Raw genomic sequence first — 21,235 nt, forward strand, 5'->3', positions numbered from 1 at the left:
TGGGCAAAAACAATAAACATCAGCAACCCTTCCCGTTTCGATATATTTCAACCAGTTTGATCATTTGCCCTAAATGTAAAACTGAAATTTTGGACTGAGACTCATCAGAAATGCTAATTTTTGAGCACTTTGAGGTTCTTTTCTTTCTTTTTTAAAAATTTTAATTCCAGGGGCACCTTGGTGGCTCAGTCCCTTAAGCGTCTGACTCTTGATTTGGGCTCAGTCACGATCTCACGGTTTGTGAGTTTGAGCCCCACATCGGGCTCTGTGCTAATCCCTTTGGATCTTTTGTCTCCCTCTCTCTCTGCCCCTCCCTCATTAGCACTCTCACACTCTCTGTCAAAAATAAATAATAAAACATTTAAATAAATAAATAAATAAACAAATTTTAATTCCACTATAGTTAACATACAGGGTTATATTAGTTTCAGGTGTACAATATAGTGAGTCAACAACTCTATACATTATCCAGTGCTCATCACAATAAGTGCTCTTAATCCCCTTCACCTATTTCACCCATTCCCCCATGCACCTTCCCTCTGGTAACCATCAGTTTGTTCTCTATAATTAAGAATCTATTTCTTAACTTTGTCTCTTTTTTTTTTCTTTGCTCATTTGTTTTGTTTCTTAAATTCCACATATAAGTGAAGTCATATGGTATCTGTCTTTCTCTGACTTATTTTGCTTAGCATATACTGTCTAGATCCATCCATGTTGTTGCAAATGGTAAGATTTCATTCTTTTTCGTGGCTGAGTAATATTCCATTGTATACATACCACGTCTTCTTTGTCTATTCATCTATCAATGGACACTTGGGCTGTTTCCATAATTTGGCTGTTGTAAATAATGCTGCTGTAAACATAGGGATGCATATATCTTTTCAAATGTGTTTTTGTATTCTTTGGGTAAATACTCAATAGTGGAATTACTAGATCACATGGTAATTCTATTTTTAATTTTTTTGAGGAACCTCCATGCTGTTTTCCACAGTGACTGCACCAGTTTGCATTTCCACAACAGTGCATGAGGGTTTCTTTTTCTCCACATCCTCGTCAACACTTGTGTTTTGGATTTTAGTCATTCTGACAGATGTCATGTGATAGTCTCATTGTGGTTTTGATTTGCATTTCTCTGATGATAAGTGATGTTTAGCATCTTTTCATGTATCTGTTGGCCGCCTCCACGTCTTTGGAGAAACGTCTGTTCATGTCATCTGCCCATTTTTTAATTGGATTATTTGTTTTTTGGATGTTGAGTGGTATCAGTTCTTATTAAGTTCTTTACATATTGATATATTTTGTTTGTAAGTTCTTAATATATTTTGTATACTAACCCTTTATTGGGTATGTCATTTGCAAATATCTTCTCCCATTCAGTAGGTTGTCTTTTAGTTTTGTTGACTATTTCTTTTGCTGGAGCACTTTTATTTTTTAAATGATAAAGTAATTTTTCCCCCATCTATACTTATCTGAATAGCTTGGTTAAGTAAAAGCAAACAAAACTCTGTTTTCTTACCTTATATGCTAACCATTTTTAAAAAAGAATGATATAATTTATTTTTTTTTTTAGAAAACCCAACCTTTTGCTAATTATCTGTGGCAAATCTCTCCATCTCTCATCCAACTGCTCCAAATGTAGTTTCATCATTTTCACATCATCTTTGGAGGCCACTGAAAATAGTGATTCCTTCAATTGCAAAAGGTTGCTATAGACTGAGGCCTGGGATACAAGTTCGTTTTGCAGTGCCTGAAAGAAACAGAAAACATTGTAGATCTCATCCCAGCATGATCAACTAAGAAGGACCACGTGACACAGGTGGTTGTTGTCCAAAGGCTTTGCAAAACAGAAGTCATTGGGACCAGGCCTAAAGAGAGTTTTTATTACCCGATTGAGAATGAATTTGCTTAACCTTTAATGAAACATTTAACATGCTACTAAGTCCTGAATTCGTTTTCTGAAGTCTGAGTTCTATTGAGTTAGGCAACTTTCTTTCTGCAGAATTGCTTTCAAGATGAAGAAACGGAGGAGGTCAAGTGAATCAAAGAAAAGCTATTGCTAAAGAGAAACAATGCATTTCTAACAATAATAGAGATGGAATTCTGGGTACCAGGAACATGGTCTCCCTCTTCCTTTAGAGACTGTATTTCCCAAACTGGGAAACTTTAAGGCTCTTCATTTTGTTTTCATGCCACAGAATGACTTATTTTTAATCAGGCAACGAATCTCTGAGGTGCTGTGAGTGGTGCATAAAAATTGTGGTTCCCATCTAATACGAGATGGAAGATAAACACTCGTAACATGGCGTTGAGTGGGATTATAATGTAGCGTGGCACATAGCAGATGCCTGTCACCATGCTTTTTCCCCTCCTGAATGAGGCCAATGTGTGTGATACAAGCAAACGTGCTACAGGTTTCAGAGGAAGGAGTACATAGCCTGTGGATGGCAGGAAAGATCATAAAGCAGACCTGGGACCTAGGCTGAGCAGGACAAAACACACACAGCCAGACTGTGTGGATGTACAAGGAATGTTAGAGCACAGTGTGAGGCAGTTTGGCAGATACTGTGCCCGGATGCAGGGATCTCAGAGCCTTCAGCCCCCTCCTGGTCCCCTAACCCACATAGCACTTACGTTCTGTGTAGAGATGTGTAGGAATAGTTTTATATGGCCAGATATCTTTGTGTCATTTTTTTTTTTTAAACGTTTATTTATTTTTGGGACAGAGAGAGACAGAGCATGAACGGGGGAGGGGCAGAGAGAGAGGGAGACACAGAATCGGAAACAGGCTCCAGGCTCTGAGCCATCAGCCCAGAGCCCGACGCGGGGCTCGAACTCACGGACCGCGAGATCGTGACCTGGCTGAAGTCGGACGCTCAACCGACTGCGCCACCCAGGCGCCCCTCTTTGTGTCATTTTTAAGAAAAAGAGCTGTGACTTCCCTTCTTAGAACACCTTATGGTGTATTTTTAAAAAAATAAGAACTTGTTTTTCATTGTGGACTGATGATTGCTCTCTAACCTCAGGGCAGGAAACAGTCACTGGGACTGACTTCTCCTTCTGAGGAACGACCCTTTGGGCGATTAATGAACAATGTCAGTGTACAATAAAACAGAAAGGCAGCAGGACCAAGAGTGTGGGAAACCCTCAAAGTCAAGGAAGGAGAAAATGTGAACATAAACTTGCCTGTATTGATTGAAGTTCACTCTCTACTTTGACTCTGTCTGCAGAAATGTCCATTTCTGGAGAACTGGCTATTGCCTCACACCGCTCTAACCAGGTTAAAAAGGTTGACAATTCTTTCTCTAGCCTAAAGAAAGCAGAGGTGAGAAACGAATTAATCCAAGATTATCATGCCAGAAAACTAAACCTTTCCAAAGTTGCAGGGTCCAACACTAACCATTACAAATAATACAATGTTGGTTACATTATTCCTAGATATGAAGGCAAAAGAAGAATAAAAAGCCCATTCCCTTCACGTTCATATATGTATTTGTACACACGTTTCTATCTGTGTAATACGAAGGTACATATATATCCTCTCCACTCTCAGGGATCTTCATCATCTAACAAAGACCAAGATGTTCCCATATTAGACACATGAGTTGATGTGTTTTACAACTGGGGTGACTGTTTCCCAACAGCTGGTCCAGAATTTCCTACCTAAGAGTGGCAGTTGAAATCCATGCTGCCAACTCGGGAAGGAAAGTGGCTCACCTCTGCCAGTGGGCCAGCAGGTTCTCCAGCACAGCCTGCCTCTCCTTGGCCCGACTCCGTGTCTCCTCGTACCTCTGCTGCAGGGCCGCGGCCTCTTGAATGGAGGAGGTGGCTCTGTTAGCCACCTTCTGGGCGCTGGCTGAGACTGTGGTCACTGCACTGTTCAGCGCCTCCAGGGCCTGGCAGAGATCCTGAAATGAGGCAAAAGGAAAGCAAAGGAAGCACAACATCAAGAAATGAGGCTTACGTCTTTCTTTGAGACCCGTCACCACCCCAAATTTTCCCTAAGTGATGATAACCAGCAATGTAATAAAAATGACTCTGTCCATGATCTTCAGCAAGACATTGTCAGTGAGTTACTTCATGCATATAGAAGTCAAAAATGAAAATGGAAAGGTTTTTCCCCAAATAAGAATTTATTGCTGTATATCTGAATAATTTCAACTTTCCCTTAACGATGCAGATAATTTGTGAAAATTATTATTCATTTTATGTCAAATACATATTTTAAAACACACTCTGTTTAATTTGTAAGAATATATGTAACATGCAATCATCTCTATCAAAAATATATGGGGAGTGATATAGCTGACATGTTTGCTAACAGGAGTGATCATAACGGTGCCTCGATGTTATGTACATTTCATATAAACACATTTAATCTTCATAAGAATCTTAAGAGTTGTGATCTTTCAATATCCTCATTGTACAGATCATAAATGATGACAGAGAAAAAAAATAATCTGCTTTAAGAAGTCTAAATGTTAGAAAAAGAATATTATCGTCTCTGGTACTCAGTTATTGACTTAGTTAACTATTTTTTTTAATGTTTATTTATTTATTGAGAGACGGAGAAAGACAGAGTGTGAACGGTGGAGGGGCAGAGACAGAGAGGGAGAGAGACAATTCTAAGCAGGCTCCATGCTGTCAGCACAGAGTCTGACGTGGGGCTTAAACTCGAAAACCATGAGATCATGACCTGAGCTGAAACCAAGAGCCGGCTGCTGAACCAACTGAGCCACCCAGGTGCCCTAAAAAAAAATGCATTCTTATTTTAAGTATTCAAATGATATAAATTCCACTCCCCTTTGCAGGTATTCCTTTGTCAACTGTTTGCTTTCTATCACTGTAGCCCCTGCCCTAGGCACATTATATGTGTGCATCCACGCACATATATAGGGACAACATGTATATATATATTAATTAACACATTTCTTTTTAGCTTTTTTTCATGCCTGATTCTCCCCCTCTGCTCCTTCCCCTAAATTTTACCAAAGGCATCTGTCTGTTCCTTTGCAGAACGCCTCACAGTAGTTACTAGTTCAGGCACCAGACAAAAAAACTAGTCATCAGTGGAAGATTAGTGAGAACAAATTCTTTGCACATCTGGGTGTAGTGAGTTAGAATCTAAAATCTTCTATGCACATGCAGTTTTTTTATGCACATTTAATTTTTTATAATGCCTGCAAGAAGTAACAGAATTTACTAAAGCTATAATCAGAAAAAGTTACATGTCTTAATTATGAGAAATACATTGTAAATGAATACTCCTTTCATATGAATTTTTTAATAAAGATTTACTTGTGTACTTATATTTCCTGTGTTACGTGAAGTATGTTTGATCTGTATCGCTCCCCAAGTAACATAAAAATCCTTTCAATTTTAACTGTCATAAAAATATTTACTATGTTTTCAAGCAGGAATTATCAGATTCCTCTTACCATATGTTCTTGGAGAATTTTGTATGTTTCTGTGGCTGAAGAACATATTTTAATTGGATCAGCAAGTTTATCTTCAAATTCAGACACAGACTTCTGGATCTAAAACATTAGTGAAATACAAAAATAATGGTGGGGAAAATGCATGTCAAAGAAGAAAAAGTTATTGAGGAAGCAGCATGCCTATCTATCTGGATAACTTTCAATATAATGATACTATATATAGATATATTTTTTAAAAAATCTAAAATCGATGTGTCCCACTGTTTGAAAGGAATAGATAAGCCTTAATGCCTAATCTGAACACAATGTATAATTATATTTTTATATTACCTCAACAAAGGAACCCCGTGAATATTTAAAAAGTTGGTCATCATTGACAACTTGGTAAATGATTGGCAAATTGTATCTTCCCTTAGTCTACTCTTTCTGGACTATGTATTGCATTGCATTATAAATGCAATAGGCAATAGTAACTTTGGCACACACAGACCCATTCTTACCTTTCTCAGATTCTCTTCAAACTTTTGCTGCTGAGATAAATGTCCCAGTATTGTTCCTTCCAAACACTGCGCATGCTCTCGGAGTTCTTCCCAGTACCTTCTTATTTGTGTCAACTTGGCTTTGATGCGAGCAGATTCTCCAGTGGTGACAAACTGAGCGAAAGACTGAGCTGCTTCTTCTAGCTCTGTAATGCAGCCGATCTTGCTTTCTGTTTCCTGAATTATGACCTAATATTTAAAACAAGGAAAATGACAATGTAGGCTGAGCAAGCTTGTCTTCCTGAAATAATAGATTACCTGCACAGAGAGAAAATTAGGAGAGATTTTCTTAGCTGACATTTCAACATACTTGGGCTATTAGAGAGCAACTATGAACAAACATCATGTTTCCTGACCTTATTTGGGGAGGAGAGATGTGTAGGGTGTCTGAAAAATACAAACTGATGGTGGTCGTGCTCACGGCATAGAGAATAAAGGGAAATACCTACTCCTGTGGCAGTGAAGTGAGCAAAGAGATGTCCCTGTGTTTCTTTTTTTTTTTTTTTTTTTTAATTTTTGTAGTTCATGTCTTACCGAAAACTAGAAGTCTCTCTAAAGGTACAGAGAATTCCCGCTTATCCTGTGAGTTATGCCTTGTAACCAGTGGATCTGGGGAGCATTGTGTTCCAATAACTCATAGAAATGCTAGTATTGACATTCACTCAATTTCCCTCTAACTTGGTTGAGTATTTCGTATTTTCCCAAGGCAAAAGCTTTTCTGATTCCACTCTTACCTAAAACCAGCCTTTTCAAATTTATCATCTAGTCTTTATGCCAGTGGTTTCCAAATTTGGAATATATTAGGATCACCTGGCCCCCATCCACAGGGACTCAGACTCAGCAGGTCTAAGGTGAGGCCTAGACTTTGCATTTCTTACAAATACCCAGGCGCTGCTGCTCCTACTGATGCGGGCTCCACTCTGAACCACTGCCTTACCCATTAGCTGTGGCCTCTACAGTGAAGCACTTAGACTATAATTCCCATTTGGAGCGGGACGATCCTTTATGTATTCGCTAACACGTGAAAATCACTGATGGCCACGAAGGATGTGGGTGCGGGAAGGAGATATGTCTATCATATCCATAGAGGCTTATTTATGCGTAAGAGAATGAACATGATTCCTCTGAGAAAAAGAGCCAAATCTTCCAATCAAATAAAGCCAAAACTTCAGACAAGTCTCAGTTTCAAGTAAGTTAAATGGAGAATACAACTACCCTAGGGGAAAAAAAAATGTGTGACTTATGTCTACGTGAGACAACAGTCAGAAATAACTTGCCTAGATGAGACAATCAGGAATAATTTACATCAGATTAGTGCCAGGTGCTCATCACTTATTTATTTTTATTTTTCATATGCATAACTACAGCGGTATCTCTAATAGAGATTTGTTTTTTGAACATGAACACAACCTTTCTTTGTTTTGCTGTTTTTCAAGGTGATATGTTGTAGAAAAATTACTCATAAATTCAACAAATACGTATTTACGTCCCCTAGGTGCCAAAAAGGGTTTTGGGTGTCTCAGTGAAGCAATCTTCATTAAGACCGAAGTTCTTAGATTTTAGAGTAATACGTGTCAGCAACAAATTCATAAATGCAAACTATGCAATCATACTGTTGGATTCTAATCCAAAAAGGGTAGATGGAAGATGGACCCAGTGTATCTTTTGTAAATTATCAACTAAGAATAGGAAAATCAGTCAATTTAGAATAGCATGTAATGAAACATAAAAGTGGGCTTCTAGATAAATATCCTTGTGACAATGCAAATACTTCATAAAGTTTAACCCGAAGGTTGTTTTCAAGTGAAATGCTATGACAAGTGTTACCTTATTTCTAATATTTCCTATATCATCTTTGGTTTGGAAACAGAAAGTGAACCTATTAGCCTAAATCCACAGTACTAATGTATTCCACACCATCTTTGCTTATTTCTAGCAAAAACTTTTTTCTATTATTCATATTCATTTGATACATTTTAGACAGTTTCCAAAATACCATATTGGAATATTAAAATGTCTTTTTAATCTAACGACATGGAAATCTACAATTGAATGTTTATATATTTAAAAATAAAATGTGTAATCATTTCATTTCCCAAAGAGTAAAGAGGTGATGACATTTGATCATTGATATAGTTCAGAAGTCCTGGAAATGAATTAAGGTTGAAATAACAATAAAATGAATTATGGCAAGAATAAACAAATTAAAAAGGGTATGTCAAAAATTTTTGAAAGAAAATTTTTGATAAAACTATTTAAATGTGCTATTCTTTGTTTTCTTAGGATGTAGTGAAAGGGTTAAATGATATCTTTTAAAAACAGCGTTAGAGATTAAACATATTTCATGAATACTTCTTAGTGGATTGGCATCTATTTTCCCTAGTATACCACCACACAAGACATTAACAGATTCCATACACCAGATTCCACATAGCCTTGAGTGCAAAAGATGTGTGATAAACCAGGTTAATCTGCACGGTAATGTAAGCTTAGCTAAGCACCATCCCACCCTTCTGCAGCGCACACGGGAATGACTTGTTCTGAGCCACACTGTGAAATACCTTGGTATTTATATTACTATTTTTAATTGAATGAAATGGCAGTGGGTTTTCCCCTTCCAAAAACATGAGATTAGATAGAAAAAGAAGTGGCTGCATTTTGTAAGTGTGTCGTGTAAAAAATGTATCAAAGACAGAGAATTCACGTCTTTCAGTCCTTTTCTTCTTAAACTATTTGAATGAAGTGAATAATGACAGTCTATGCACATGGTTATTTTAGAGCTGGGAGGGCTAAAGTATCAGGGCATCTCAGTTTGTGCCCAAAGGCCTTCATACATGGAAGCATTAGAGCAGTAGACTCTGATTGTTTCACCTACAGAGAAAGTCATTTCTCCTCCTTGTGGTTTGGGAGGGTAATTGCCACTAATACTTGAGCTAGACATTTGGAACAATACTTACAAAGTACAGTTGTAAATGATGAATACATTTCATGTTGTATAAGTGAATCAACAGAACACTCCAGTGGGGTTAATTCAAAATCAAGGAAAAGAATAATGTAACCATAAAAACATTTTAATGATATTGCACACAATGCTGACTTTGAATGCATAAGTCAGAAAATAGTAATACATAATTCCAACTATAAAGTGTTGCCCAGTATCAATCAAGACCTCTTAGCTCATCATTTTGTGTGAATTGAATTTTAATAGAGTCACATAGCAATGAGAGATTTGTCGTGGGGCCAACTAGCACTTGATGAAATGTAAGAAAGGAGTTCTTAAAAGCTAGACATGGATTATAAACGTAACGTGTGATCAGGTCACCTTAATCTGGTTGATTTGCATGTCCATGGCAGATGATGAAGTTTCCAAGGCATTGAGTTCTTTTTCTTTCTCAGTTATCCAGACGGACAGGGTCTCAAAATTATTGCCAAAATGATCCCACTTGTTTTTCACCATTTCCATGGTTTTAATACTAAAATTAACCAAATTAAGTAAAGAAAATGCAGTATTTTAATAGAAAACAACAATACAGTTTCCTTTAAATTACCAGATGAAAAGAGAGTGAAGACACTTGTGACCATGTCCAAGTTGAAACTATTGGAACAGGAAAAAAATGCACATTCGACCCGAGTACTGAGTCCTCATGTCTTCCTATCTATCTCCTCTGAGAATGAGCATTTAACGAGGTAGTATCTACACTATGTTATGAAAGGAACTGTGCTTCGAACAAAATATTGCTGGGTCCAAAGGGGTTTGAATCCAGGTATAATCTAGGTAAACTCTACACATGACCAGTAGCTGCCAGGACTTTCAAGAAGCCGCCCACATAGATTCCACTGCACAGAGCCTTTTAGCAGTCTGGATTTTGTGGACAAGCTCCTTTTGCTCTTAGAGCAGAGATCTGCAGGGATGCTCTATACTCAAAGATCTTTATAAAATGCATCTTTATGAATCAAGATAGAGCTTTTAATCTGAATCCCATGCTGCCTTGCAGGAACTGTCTTATCACTAGAGTTAAACCTGCAATTTATAATCTATAATGACTTGTAGCTATTCTTAGACGTTTGTACAGTCTTGATTCCAAAAGACTCTTATACTTTCTTGTACATGAGCACCCTAACTGCTTTTAGAAAATTTGGGCTTTATTTCTTATAAATCTAGTGAACAAAATTTCAACTATAGATACTCAGTTTGTATTAGCTACGCGTATATAATCATGTGATTATGGCTTTTAGTTTAGAAAAAAGACTAAGAAACTAACAGTGTATCATTAAACGGATAAGTCCTTGGGTTAAAAAAACAAACTGAAAGAATTTCCCTGTTTACCAAAAGGCACTTGAAGACATCAAGAAGAATGCAATGGCATCATTGAATGTCAAATTAAATAATATTGCAGTCTCAAATGTATACCCTGGATGTGCCTAATGCTCTCATCAGTACAGGTAATGCAAACTAAGTTATGTTGCAAGTTGTCATATGAGACAGATTCAAATGGGCATTTCTAATAAAAGTAGCTTCTTTTCTAACAAACTCTAAGTTTCATTTTTTTCCATAACTTGATGGATAGTATTTAAAATAAAGTTCTCAAAGTTTTAAGTCCTAATTTCCTTTAGACTATTTAACAAATTTTAAAGTTTATGCAGATGTACAATGTTAATTTCAAGGTGTTACTAGTATTCAAAACAAGTTTCACATATTAAAATTCACCTTAGAAATTATGTCCTCTATCTTAAGAATAATAGGTGTTCGTGATCTGCCAGTAAAGAACTTTGAATAAAAATATGCAGCCATATTATTTTGAGGAACGTTGGCCGTATCTTCACACATTTTCCCCCTCCAGATTTTTTGTGTGTTTATTTTGTACATAATAGCATACCATAGGCAATATTAAATGTTTAAAAGTAAAATAAATTTTTGAAGTTGAGTTTCGGAAATAGTATATCAATCAGTGACAATTCAAATATTGAGGCACTGTAAACAAGCTCTGGAAACTTCTTGGAGATGGAGACACTTGGTCTGTGTTACCTATATTTAAGCCTAGCATTTACACAACAAAAGTGTCTCTTCTTCTTCCTCACTGGTGACAGCAGAATACTGCAGTACAAAAATTATCTTAAATACTGGTTCTTTTTTTGAGATTGTACGAAGGCCACAGAATTTAATAGATACGGCTTTCTCATGAACAAGATCAGTTTACAATGCCAAAACCACATCCCTCATACTTTTTCTGCTCTATTATATAGATGATGGTTTTCTGTCTTGGTGACACTTCCTTTTGAACTGTGAGTTGCTTCCTCAAAACATGCTGAAATACACAGACACTTTGAGATTTTAAAAGAATGTTTTGAATACAATATACAGGAAAGGCTGTATGAAACTTTATCTCAGAGAAGAAAGTTTAGGACTTGTCAAGCACATACTCTTCTTCAAGTGTGTCTTCTAATTTTTTGACTTGCTCTTTGATTGTCTTGGCCTGCTGTTGAAGCAGCTGCTTATTCTTGGGCCCAAGTGGTATCTCGGAAGCTTCCTTCACAAGATTCTCAGCCTGGACTGCAATACCTTCTGTTCGTTTAGAAAACTCCTAGTAAAAGATAATATAATTGTTAGGAAGGCATCTGCTATTAAATTCTACCCTCAAATAAATTGCACATCCTTGCAGAATCTCTACCAGAATAGATGGATGGATAGATGGATTCATACCTGTATGAGTATTAGAATATAATATTCTTAGCAATAAGACCCGACTTATTTTCGTCATGGCCAGAATAGACACTTCACTAAATTATTTTCATTTTATATACACAGTCAAATATCTACCTTCATAATTATCCAACAATTCTCACAAGAATGTTTTCCATTGTTTCCTGGTTTGGGTTTATTGCTTAGAATTTAAGCTGCATTATAATAACTAACTTACCCACAAATATGTTAGTGTATTATGGGCTCCGTTCAGGCAATGATCAATAGTGACGGATTTTTTCAGTCTTAGAGATAAGAGAGTTCTAGGCCAATTAATATAAGTACTTATTTATTTAACTGAAGACTATTTTAGTCAATATGGTGTATCACTGATACTTTCCCATAAAGAAACATTTTGTTAACTAATTCCCTGAAAAGAGAGATAATCTGATCTGAATGCTGTTAAATCTTATTGACTACATAGCCACACACTATGCGATGAAAAGAAGGTAAGTTCTGAGCCAGTCAAACCTGGAGTAGAACTCTGGATTTGCTAATTACTAGTTGTTTGACTTTGGTGAATTATTTTTCAGGCTTTCATATAAAATTCAGATAGTAATGGTTTTCTTGTCAAGTTACTGTTAGCATTTTATTAGCAATTTCATTTTGAAGTGCGTGGCACATGGTTTAAAAATTCACACACTGATTTTCATTAACAGCAAACCACTTCAATTCAAAAATTAATTTAATATGGTTGAGGCACTGGTAAATTTGAGCTGTTACCTGAATTCTGTCAGGTAAATGTATTGAAAACTGAATAGCAAAGCTAATCCCAGAGATAATCTTGTGTGAAAAAAATCTTGTGTGAAAAAACTAGTGTCTCATTTCTTCTCATGTAAGAGAAGCTCACAGGAGGTTTTCATTTTGATCATAAACTTCCCTCCTCCAAAATAGGTAATGAAGAAATCTGATGTAAATAATGTTCAAAGGTAAGACTTCTGATAGCCACCTCTTCCCACGGAGATCCTCCTAGAATTATTACATAATGCCACGTAAGATAGTTACTACATAATACTATTGTATCTTCATGCTTGAAAGGCTTAAAGTCCTCATAGAAATATCAACATTCCTTCAGAGAGATACCCAGCAATTTGAGACAATAAAAATGGGTAAGTACAACTTCCTTTTTATGGCAGAGAGACTTATAATATCCTAAAAATTGGTATTCGCTAATGTCACATTAAATTCTGTGGTTATAAGCATTTACTGTGGCTATACATGAACTTACAGTCAGGTAGATTCAGTTGTGAAGACTGTGAATTCCATCATAATCTCTCAGAATCCCAAGAACAGAATCAAAATGTAAAATAGTATCCCTTCCCCTCCTGGTGATTCCCAGAGCCCAGGAAAAATCATGGAGAAAGTGGAATTATGTTTGCAAATGCTTACATGCTCTCCATCTGAGAGCCTTCTGTAGGAGCTATGCATTGGGAAAGAGCAATGCAGAGGAGGAATCCAAAGGACAGAACGATGTTGACTGAAACCAAATTAAGCCAAAATAGAATAATGTTATAAGGCTTTATCTCTAAGTCCTAAGAAGAAAACATATGAGTGGCAGTAGGATACAGCAGGAAAGGACAGACTCTGGAGTCAGTCAGGTCTGGAGTTGAAACCACGCTCTATCCTTCACTAGCCATGTGATCTTGAGTCACAGAACTCTGAATTTTCATTTCCTCATCAGTAAAGCCTTGCTGTGAAGAATAAACATGGTATTGCTGTGAACTCCCTACCACACGCTGGTGGACAGAAAGCACTCAAGTTCTTTAGCACAACCACTCAAGGGCTACAACTGGAATGAACGCTGTATTAACAATGTCAAGTGAGCAAAGAAGTGGAGGACAATTATTCTAGATGACGTGTTTGTGTAACAGCACATATCAACAGTAAAGTAGCTCAATTTTTCAATGAAAAATCTAGTAGCTAAAGGTTTATTCTCTGGACTCAGACCTCTGAGGTTTGATTCCCAACCTTACCAGTTAGTAATCCTGAGATCTTGGACAAAATCATTAACACCTTTGTTCCTTGTATTTCCTCATTTATCCAACAGGACTCAAAATGATAACTATTTCTCAGGACTGTTTTGTAGATTAAAGATGATAAACATCAAGTGATTAGACAAGCATGTGTATACATTCAATAAATGTTAACTCACATTATTAAATCAATCCCAAACCATTACTGGCTAAGGAAAATTTTAATAATAACACTAAAAAGGTTATACTTGTTTCATCTACCGCTGATACACAAATTCAAAGGGATTAGAGCCACAGGGTATCAGAAGTGCTGGATGGAATCTGGGCAAAACACCTCCATGATAATCAACCCCAGAATCTGTTTGTATTTATAAAAGATACCTGATACAGTTTTAATACATAAAACAATTAAAATTAAAAATTAAAATTAAAAGTGATGTTCTCTTTAAATGGCTGATGAAAATAATACAGAATTGAAAAAATCTGTGGCTTTTTAAGACTTTAAACTCCTCAGTGAGTTAATGTTACCAGAAATAATACAAAATTGGCAGTATGAGAGACACAGAAGCCCTTTCTGGTAAGAGAAAAGAAGCACAGGGATTACTTGTTATTAACCAATGAACATGAGTCTTCTTTCTTATACATTGGCTAACACATTAACTCACTCATTCTATTAACCCAAAACGTGTGCAAAAAGACCGAAAGAGCCCGTACAACTCTCTAAATACTTCCTACAATTTATTGGTCTACTCTGAGCATCTAAGGTATTTGAGCTTATAGGTTTGATCTCATGAAGCACACCCACTAAATATTCTCTGTTGGATGTCCCACTGGAGCCTCAACCTCAATCTGTCCTAAACTGTGTCAGTCATCTTCCTCAACTGACAGCTACTCCTTCAAGTTCCTGTCTCACTCTCATTGCGTCTGTTAGGCTCAGAACCTTGGGGATCCTCATCTTTTCCTTTACTCTCTGTCTCTTGCGTCTGTTACCACTGCCATCTCCATTACCCTGACTCATGTCCACGTTAATACGCACACGCAATAACTTTCTAATTGGATCTCATGACACCAGTCTTACACCCTTTCAATTTTCTTAAAAACACTTAAAAATGCATCTCCCTAAAGTACGGCTCTGATCACGTGGCTCTCTTTCTTAAAAACCTTTAAGGGCTCCATGTTGCCTAGCAAGTAATGCTTTAGACCTTCACGTGTCTTTGTGATGTGGTCAACTTTCCATTACAATTGTACTTGCGCCTTTCTGCTTTAAAACCGAATTTCCATACACTGTTATATTTCTGCCATTTCCCATTAGAAGAATGCTTATTTGCAGTCCCACACTTTGCTTTTCTATGTCTTACTTGCCCTTCAAGTTTCAGTTACAAATATTATTGCCTTCAGAGAGATTTTTTTCTAAATGTATCCACCTGTGAAGGAACGACCCATTTCCCACTTCAGTGAAAACTTTCTCTTAGTTCTTGATGTTTAAATATTATGTTTTCATTCCCCAAAGCAACTTGACCAGTGTGTTGAAGAGTGGAAGGTCAACAATAAGTACTGATTACATGAATAATTATAATAATTAATAGTAACAAGGAATAGAAACACAGCTTTTCTTCTGAATAATGAGTACCATGGGATTGCATAGTCATATTGATATACCTTTGTCTGTTCCAATTCTGAAGATAAACTTTCCAAACTGCTAAAACTCAAAAAGCGCTCATGGCTGGAACCTGTTTGAAAAAGGTATCTGACCACTGTCTCTTTGTTTGTTTCAAATCGCTCCCACTTTCTTAATGTGACCTAAATTTGAAAAAAAATAAACATATCATGTTATGGATTATCAAAGCATGTCACAAAATACTGTTCACATTTCCATTCATTTGTTAGGCTGTCAACTTCCAGTTAATTCTCTTCATATTTCATGTGGTTATGCTGAACAAAGATGATCTTAATGTCTCCTATAAGAATTTCACTCTGAGTTTCAATTCACCTACAAAAATCGGATCTGTAGACTAGCACCCTGAGTTTTCTACCAGCTGTAAAGTCCTATGAATCTAAGGATATTGCTCAAAATGTAGATAAGGGATAAAGGAAAAGAGAGCCTCCCAGTCTCTTTCAAAAAAAGAAAAATAATAGGGAGAAAGAGAAGAGAGGGGAGTGGGGTAGTGAATGAGCAGATAGCAACTCTTCAGAAACTTTTTAAAAGTGTCAAGATCACAACAAAGCATAAACATATGGCTGCTGGACTGCACAGAAAAGTGAAACGATCCAGTGTTAATTCCTGGATTCGGACAAGTATGGATTAAAATTCTGGCTTTGTTACTGATCGCGGCTTTGTGACTTTTGTGAAAGTCCTCAATCCCTTTCTTTTTAAGCTTCCATGTGGGCAAAATGTGCTAATTCTAATACCCATCTAATAAGGTTAATGTGACGATTACGAGAGATAACTCATGTTAAAAACTTAACACGGCCCTGGAACATCAGAGGCGGGAACAAACGTTTGCTCCCACTAGAAGGAGACATCACCTGTGACCCGGAAGTTAACACCGCCCTAGACTTCCGGTCTCCTACCTGGATGCGGCGTTCCTGCTTCTCTCTGCTGTGCTCCATGCTGTCCAGGGTGCTCTCCAGCTTCCGCAGCTCGTCCCGGACTTGGCCGGGCATCCCACCTTCTCCTTGCTGAGCCTGTGCTATCTGCTGCTGCACGTCTCTCTTCTTCGCAGAAATCCTCTTTGTCTTTTGCTGGAAGCATTTGTTCAACAGATGGGGATAAATGTTACTCTCTGAGCGGCTAAGCAGGGACAGAAACACCAGCACTCTAGCAGAGGTACAGAAAGGTAAAACCTCTCGGCAGTGTGGGGCCAAACTGTATTTCAAAAGTGAACTTGAACAGTTAAAATGTCAATGGGGACTCTATGTTGATCAAAATGGACATTATTTGTAAATATTTTGTGTTCTTAATGATAAACAATACAATTAATTTGGTCTTGGGTGTTTTAACTGCAGATAAATTTGAACATTTCACATTTTGTGTAGAAGGCGGGCCCTTTCCTCTGGAAGGAATTTGGTGAAACTATTCATTTGACCTGATTCTCCTTAAAGAATTATTTTTTGCCCCAAATCACAAAGTCTCAACTCTAATTTTTTTAAGTCAGTCATGCTGTAAAAATGCTGATATTAAGAGATTTAACTCTGGGGTATATTCAGATTGATAAACCTGCCGAGATATTTTGGGAAAGCTACGTTTTAAAATAAACTTTTTATTGAAGTATAATGTACAAACCTCAAATCCATAGCTTATGAATTTTCACAAAGTAAACAAAGGCATATATCCAAGCATGTGATCCAAGAAATGTGAACAGTTTTAAAATATTAATGTAAATATCTGTACTCTCACATTTCTCTTACTTAAACTGACACTCAAACACAACTTTTACAATGATTGAGACTAGTGTAATACCAAGCATTATGTTTTCTTGTGCTCACAGCCTTTTTATAATTATTAAATAAATCTATAAAGCCTAGAGACTGCAGTTTTACATGTACTCTTATATATATATATATATATATATATACACACACACACACACACACTGTTAATGCATACACTCTTAATGCAACTTCCATGTTTATATATTATCATATATAAAATTAGCTAACATTTTGCTATACGTTGTTAGCCAGAATTTTGTTATTAAAATATTTTATTTGAATCATTCTTCTACTTATATTGAGTTTGGCTAGTAAGTTGGCTCAAATTGTTTATTATCAATACATGTACCAGAATTTCTTTACTTCCAGTTCTAATCCTTCATAAGAGGATACTATTCTGAAAAGTCTGGTACTTCATGTGCTTTATAATTTTCCAAACTGAGATGTATTCAAAGTTGTAAATCGAAGAGCAGGATTTTAACCTTATGACAAAGAATAGTGATCTTAAATATGAAGCACTTTATCTCTATGCTTTCCTTCTCTGTTACGAAAAGGACAAGTGAGCAAGTTTTATGAAGGTTTTCATAACTCACTCAACCAACTTTCTCTCTATAATATTCCTTGAACTTTTTGATATCATTCAATCACTTGGGCTAGGAATTTATCTTGCAGGCTCTTCTGAAATGGCTAATACTGAACAGAGAACAGAGGTACAAAGTTTTTGTTTTGTTTTGTTTTAACCATTCAAGTAGATTCCTTCCTGCACCCCCTTCCCTTTGCCCTCATCCTGTGGACGTACATTTCCCTTGATCTCTCTGGCTCTGTCAGTGACTAATAAACTTCACATAAGTGCCTTGGATAAAGCGCGTCCTACCTGGTGATGAAGAAGTAATTGCTGTGCTTCAAACAGATTTTCAGTGTCCAAGATCTTCTCAGCTTGCTCCTGGACTTCTTTAGAGTCAGAAATCAACTCTCCAAGGGAACTTTTGACTATTTCTTTGTACTGGACACAGTCCCCAAAGTTGCTTAACATCTTTTCAACCTAGATTTTCATGAAAAATTGTAACTCATATGATGCTCATGTAATCTTAAAGATTTTAAGAATACATGTAAAGTCTATCTCAAGAACTTAAAATATATACACAGATCTCTAACTTTTATTCTTTCATATACTTTTGAGGTTTATTTAGTTATTAGTAAACTGACATTTATGTGAATTGCAAGCCTCATTTGAGGTGGGCTCTGTGCCCACTCAACCTGGCAATTGAGGCAGGATAACAAAAGTGGGTATATTGTATCTATTATCTCCTGGATCCCTTTAATTACAATCCCATGACTGAAATCCAATTATAAGTTATAAAAGTGCATTATAAGAAAGTTGAATCCACCCTATTCAAAGTAATTAGAGAAAAAGTTTGGGGGGGATATTAAAAGAATATTTATTGAAAATGCAATTCCAGTATTTTTACATAACCATAACGTAATTTCTAATTTTGTGGCTATGTAGTGAATTCTTTTTCCTAAATTTTAAGCTTTCTCTTCTGTCTAATTTCTGCTTCCTCTAGTTCAGTGTCACCAGCATCTTTTCTTTTCCAAGCCAGTCGTTCTCCAGCTTCACTAAGATTTTCACGTTGTGTACCATTTGTGTTCCACAGAAGCTTTCGGTTTCTCTTTCTCTAATTTATCTCTTTCTTTGACCTGCTTCTGCTCTGAGTTTGGCCCAGGTAACCTGAGTGTGCTATTTTTCAAACAAAGCAATAAGACCCATGAAAACCACAAACTTCAGATCTCAGTAAATCACAGCTCTTGTGGAAAGAAGTGATTCACCATTACATATTGTCAATCTACCCACAGCCTTTTTTGCCTTACATTGGACAATCGCAAACACTTCGTGTTCAACAATAATTTAAATGCTAAATGGATTGATAATCACAGGATGCACTGAATGTGTCAAATCCATCTTTTAATATAAATCTTTACATGAACAACATGAATGTTTTCCATTATTCTTTCTTTGCTTTTACTAGTGATGAAGTAACATATAAAGGTATGAATATAAACTATGCAGAAGTTTAAGGTAGATGAGTGTGCAAAGAATTAATGTGTCTATTTGTTAGAGATAGATTTTTGCTACAAGTCCCATGGGCAATGTCATGAGAGTACTTAGAGGATACAGTAAATAAATGGGTTTGGTAAAGTGTTAGGGAGACTGATAATTTCTAATTTTAAAGGCTGCCAAAGTGTTTTATGTGTGTGTGGGGGGGTGGAACAAAATATAAACTCATCTATCGATGTAACTAAAACTATTTGTTAGGTCTTGGGTCAAAGATCACTGGCACATATATTTATTTTTTAAAACTATAACCATTATTTTTGCCCTTACCAGCTTCTTTATCAAAGAAAGAATAGAGAAGAATGATGTCAGAATTTTACTTAAAGTATGGCAGTGGCACCAACTATTGTCATGAAAGATGGTTATCAAAAGGATTGAAATAACTCATGTTCCAAAATTTGACTAATGCTATCACTCTTTTCAATTAGTCAAAAATTCTTAAGAAAACTGACACATAATATCAAAATTTTCACATAAAACTAAAATCACATGCAGTTCAGAGTATTTTGAGCTTACGAAAATTCACTGCTAGAGTCTCAAACAGATCTACATGCATTGAAAATATAAAAGGTTAGTTGATCAAACTGTTAGATTAAGGACATCTACAGAGAATTCCAAATCTTTACAATCAGGGAACTTTAAGCCATCCAGATGATCATTTTTCCATGCAAGTTTATAAATGACTTTAAGAAATAATAGTAACAGTCTATTCAACTTTCCATTCTTACATTATCTTCGCGCGCACAAACTCATTAGACTTGCATGGCAATCTGGTCAGTGAAAATGTTCTTGCTGAGGGTAGAAAGGGCCCTACCAGAAATGAAGGAGATAGGTTTGTGTATTTTAATCCACAGAGGAATATAAACACTGAAACGTATTAATAAGTTTAAAATGAGTAGCTCTTGGGACTCCTGGGTGGCTCAGTCGGTTGAGCATTGACTTCAGCTCAGGTCATGATCTTGCAGTCTGTGAATCTGAGACCTGCATCAGCCTCTGTGCTGATAGCTCAGAGCCTGGAGCCTGCTTCAAATTCTGTGTCTCCCCCTCTCTGTGCCCCTCCTCCATTCACGCTCTGTCTCTCTGTCGCTCTCTCTCAAATAAACATTAAAAAAAAAGTTATTTCAAATGAGTAGGTCTTGCATAAAATAGATTTTACTGGTCTGTTAAAATGGAATATTTTATTATTATCAACTATCAGTTATTAAGCATTTACCGTCAGGCACTGAGTATAGGTGCTATAGTATAGTATAGGCACTAGTAGGTTTTATTTTTATTTTTATTTTTTAATTTTTTTTAAACGTTTTATTTATTTTTGAGACAGAGAGAGAGTAAGAGTAAAAAGTGTGGATCTGATAAGCTTTATACTTTAGATACAGGTTATTATTCTGAATTAACATATCCAAGAATGACACCAACCGTAATTCAAACATCTTCCCCACTAATCTTCATATGAATAAGTATCTTCACTACTGTGTTTCAACTATACTTTATATAATTACTTCTTAAACCACAACCCAAAGTAAAAGAGCCTTCCAGATTTCTCACCCAGAACTGTCTATTTAGAGTATCAGTAAATGGTATACCTCTGACAACAAAGCTATGAGAGCCTTGAAAGAACTAGATAATTTTGCCAACTCATCTCCTTGCTTTTGGGCTTCATTCTCAGAAGAAACTTCAATTAAAATTTTAAGCCTGGATTTCAGCCAGTTGAGAGTCTCGCCCTTTGTGGTAACACCATTTCTGATCTCCTGGAATGAAAGAACAGTTTTGATGAGCAAAATACATTGTGAATCAAGAAAGGACTCAGCCTAAGAAAGTTCACACGGTGGAGGTAGGAGAACCAGGCGTTTGTTCATCAGTAGAGTGCCTGCTGATTTCACTTTTCATTTACATCTTTAAGGAAAGTCCCTAAGTGCTAGGAAAACAAAAAACAAAAAACAAAAAACTTTCCCAATGTCAAAACCTGATATGTAAAAATCGAACCTCTCATAACAAAAAGCTAA

General features: G+C 36.4%; 1 protein-coding gene across 12 annotated transcripts in view; it reads right to left on the reverse strand.

Annotated features, from left to right (window-relative positions):
* Nucleotides 1-21,235, reverse strand: part of SYNE1 (spectrin repeat containing nuclear envelope protein 1) — a 472,738-nt gene that overhangs the window by 269,098 nt on the left and 182,405 nt on the right. For 11 of the 12 annotated variants that reach the window (XM_047860298.1, XM_047860302.1, XM_047860305.1 and 8 more), the window contains 11 exons: nucleotides 20,816-20,980; nucleotides 17,994-18,161; nucleotides 16,259-16,429; nucleotides 15,347-15,487; nucleotides 11,396-11,556; nucleotides 9,297-9,447; nucleotides 5,936-6,163; nucleotides 5,436-5,534; nucleotides 3,715-3,905; nucleotides 3,184-3,307; nucleotides 1,581-1,747 (listed from right to left, as the gene is read on the reverse strand). In XM_047860298.1, coding sequence (XP_047716254.1) covers nucleotides 1,581-1,747; nucleotides 3,184-3,307; nucleotides 3,715-3,905; nucleotides 5,436-5,534; nucleotides 5,936-6,163; nucleotides 9,297-9,447; nucleotides 11,396-11,556; nucleotides 15,347-15,487; nucleotides 16,259-16,429; nucleotides 17,994-18,161; nucleotides 20,816-20,980 — 1,766 coding nt within the window. Of the gene's footprint in view, nucleotides 1-1,580; nucleotides 1,748-3,183; nucleotides 3,308-3,714; nucleotides 3,906-5,435; nucleotides 5,535-5,935; nucleotides 6,164-9,296; nucleotides 9,448-11,395; nucleotides 11,557-15,346; nucleotides 15,488-16,258; nucleotides 16,430-17,993; nucleotides 18,162-20,815; nucleotides 20,981-21,235 lie in introns of those variants that run through there. The other variant, XM_047860309.1, reaches the window with a different exon arrangement.

This window comes from Prionailurus viverrinus, chromosome B2, assembly GCF_022837055.1.
Source record: "Prionailurus viverrinus isolate Anna chromosome B2, UM_Priviv_1.0, whole genome shotgun sequence".
In the NCBI taxonomy this organism is placed as follows: domain Eukaryota; kingdom Metazoa; phylum Chordata; class Mammalia; order Carnivora; family Felidae; genus Prionailurus; species Prionailurus viverrinus.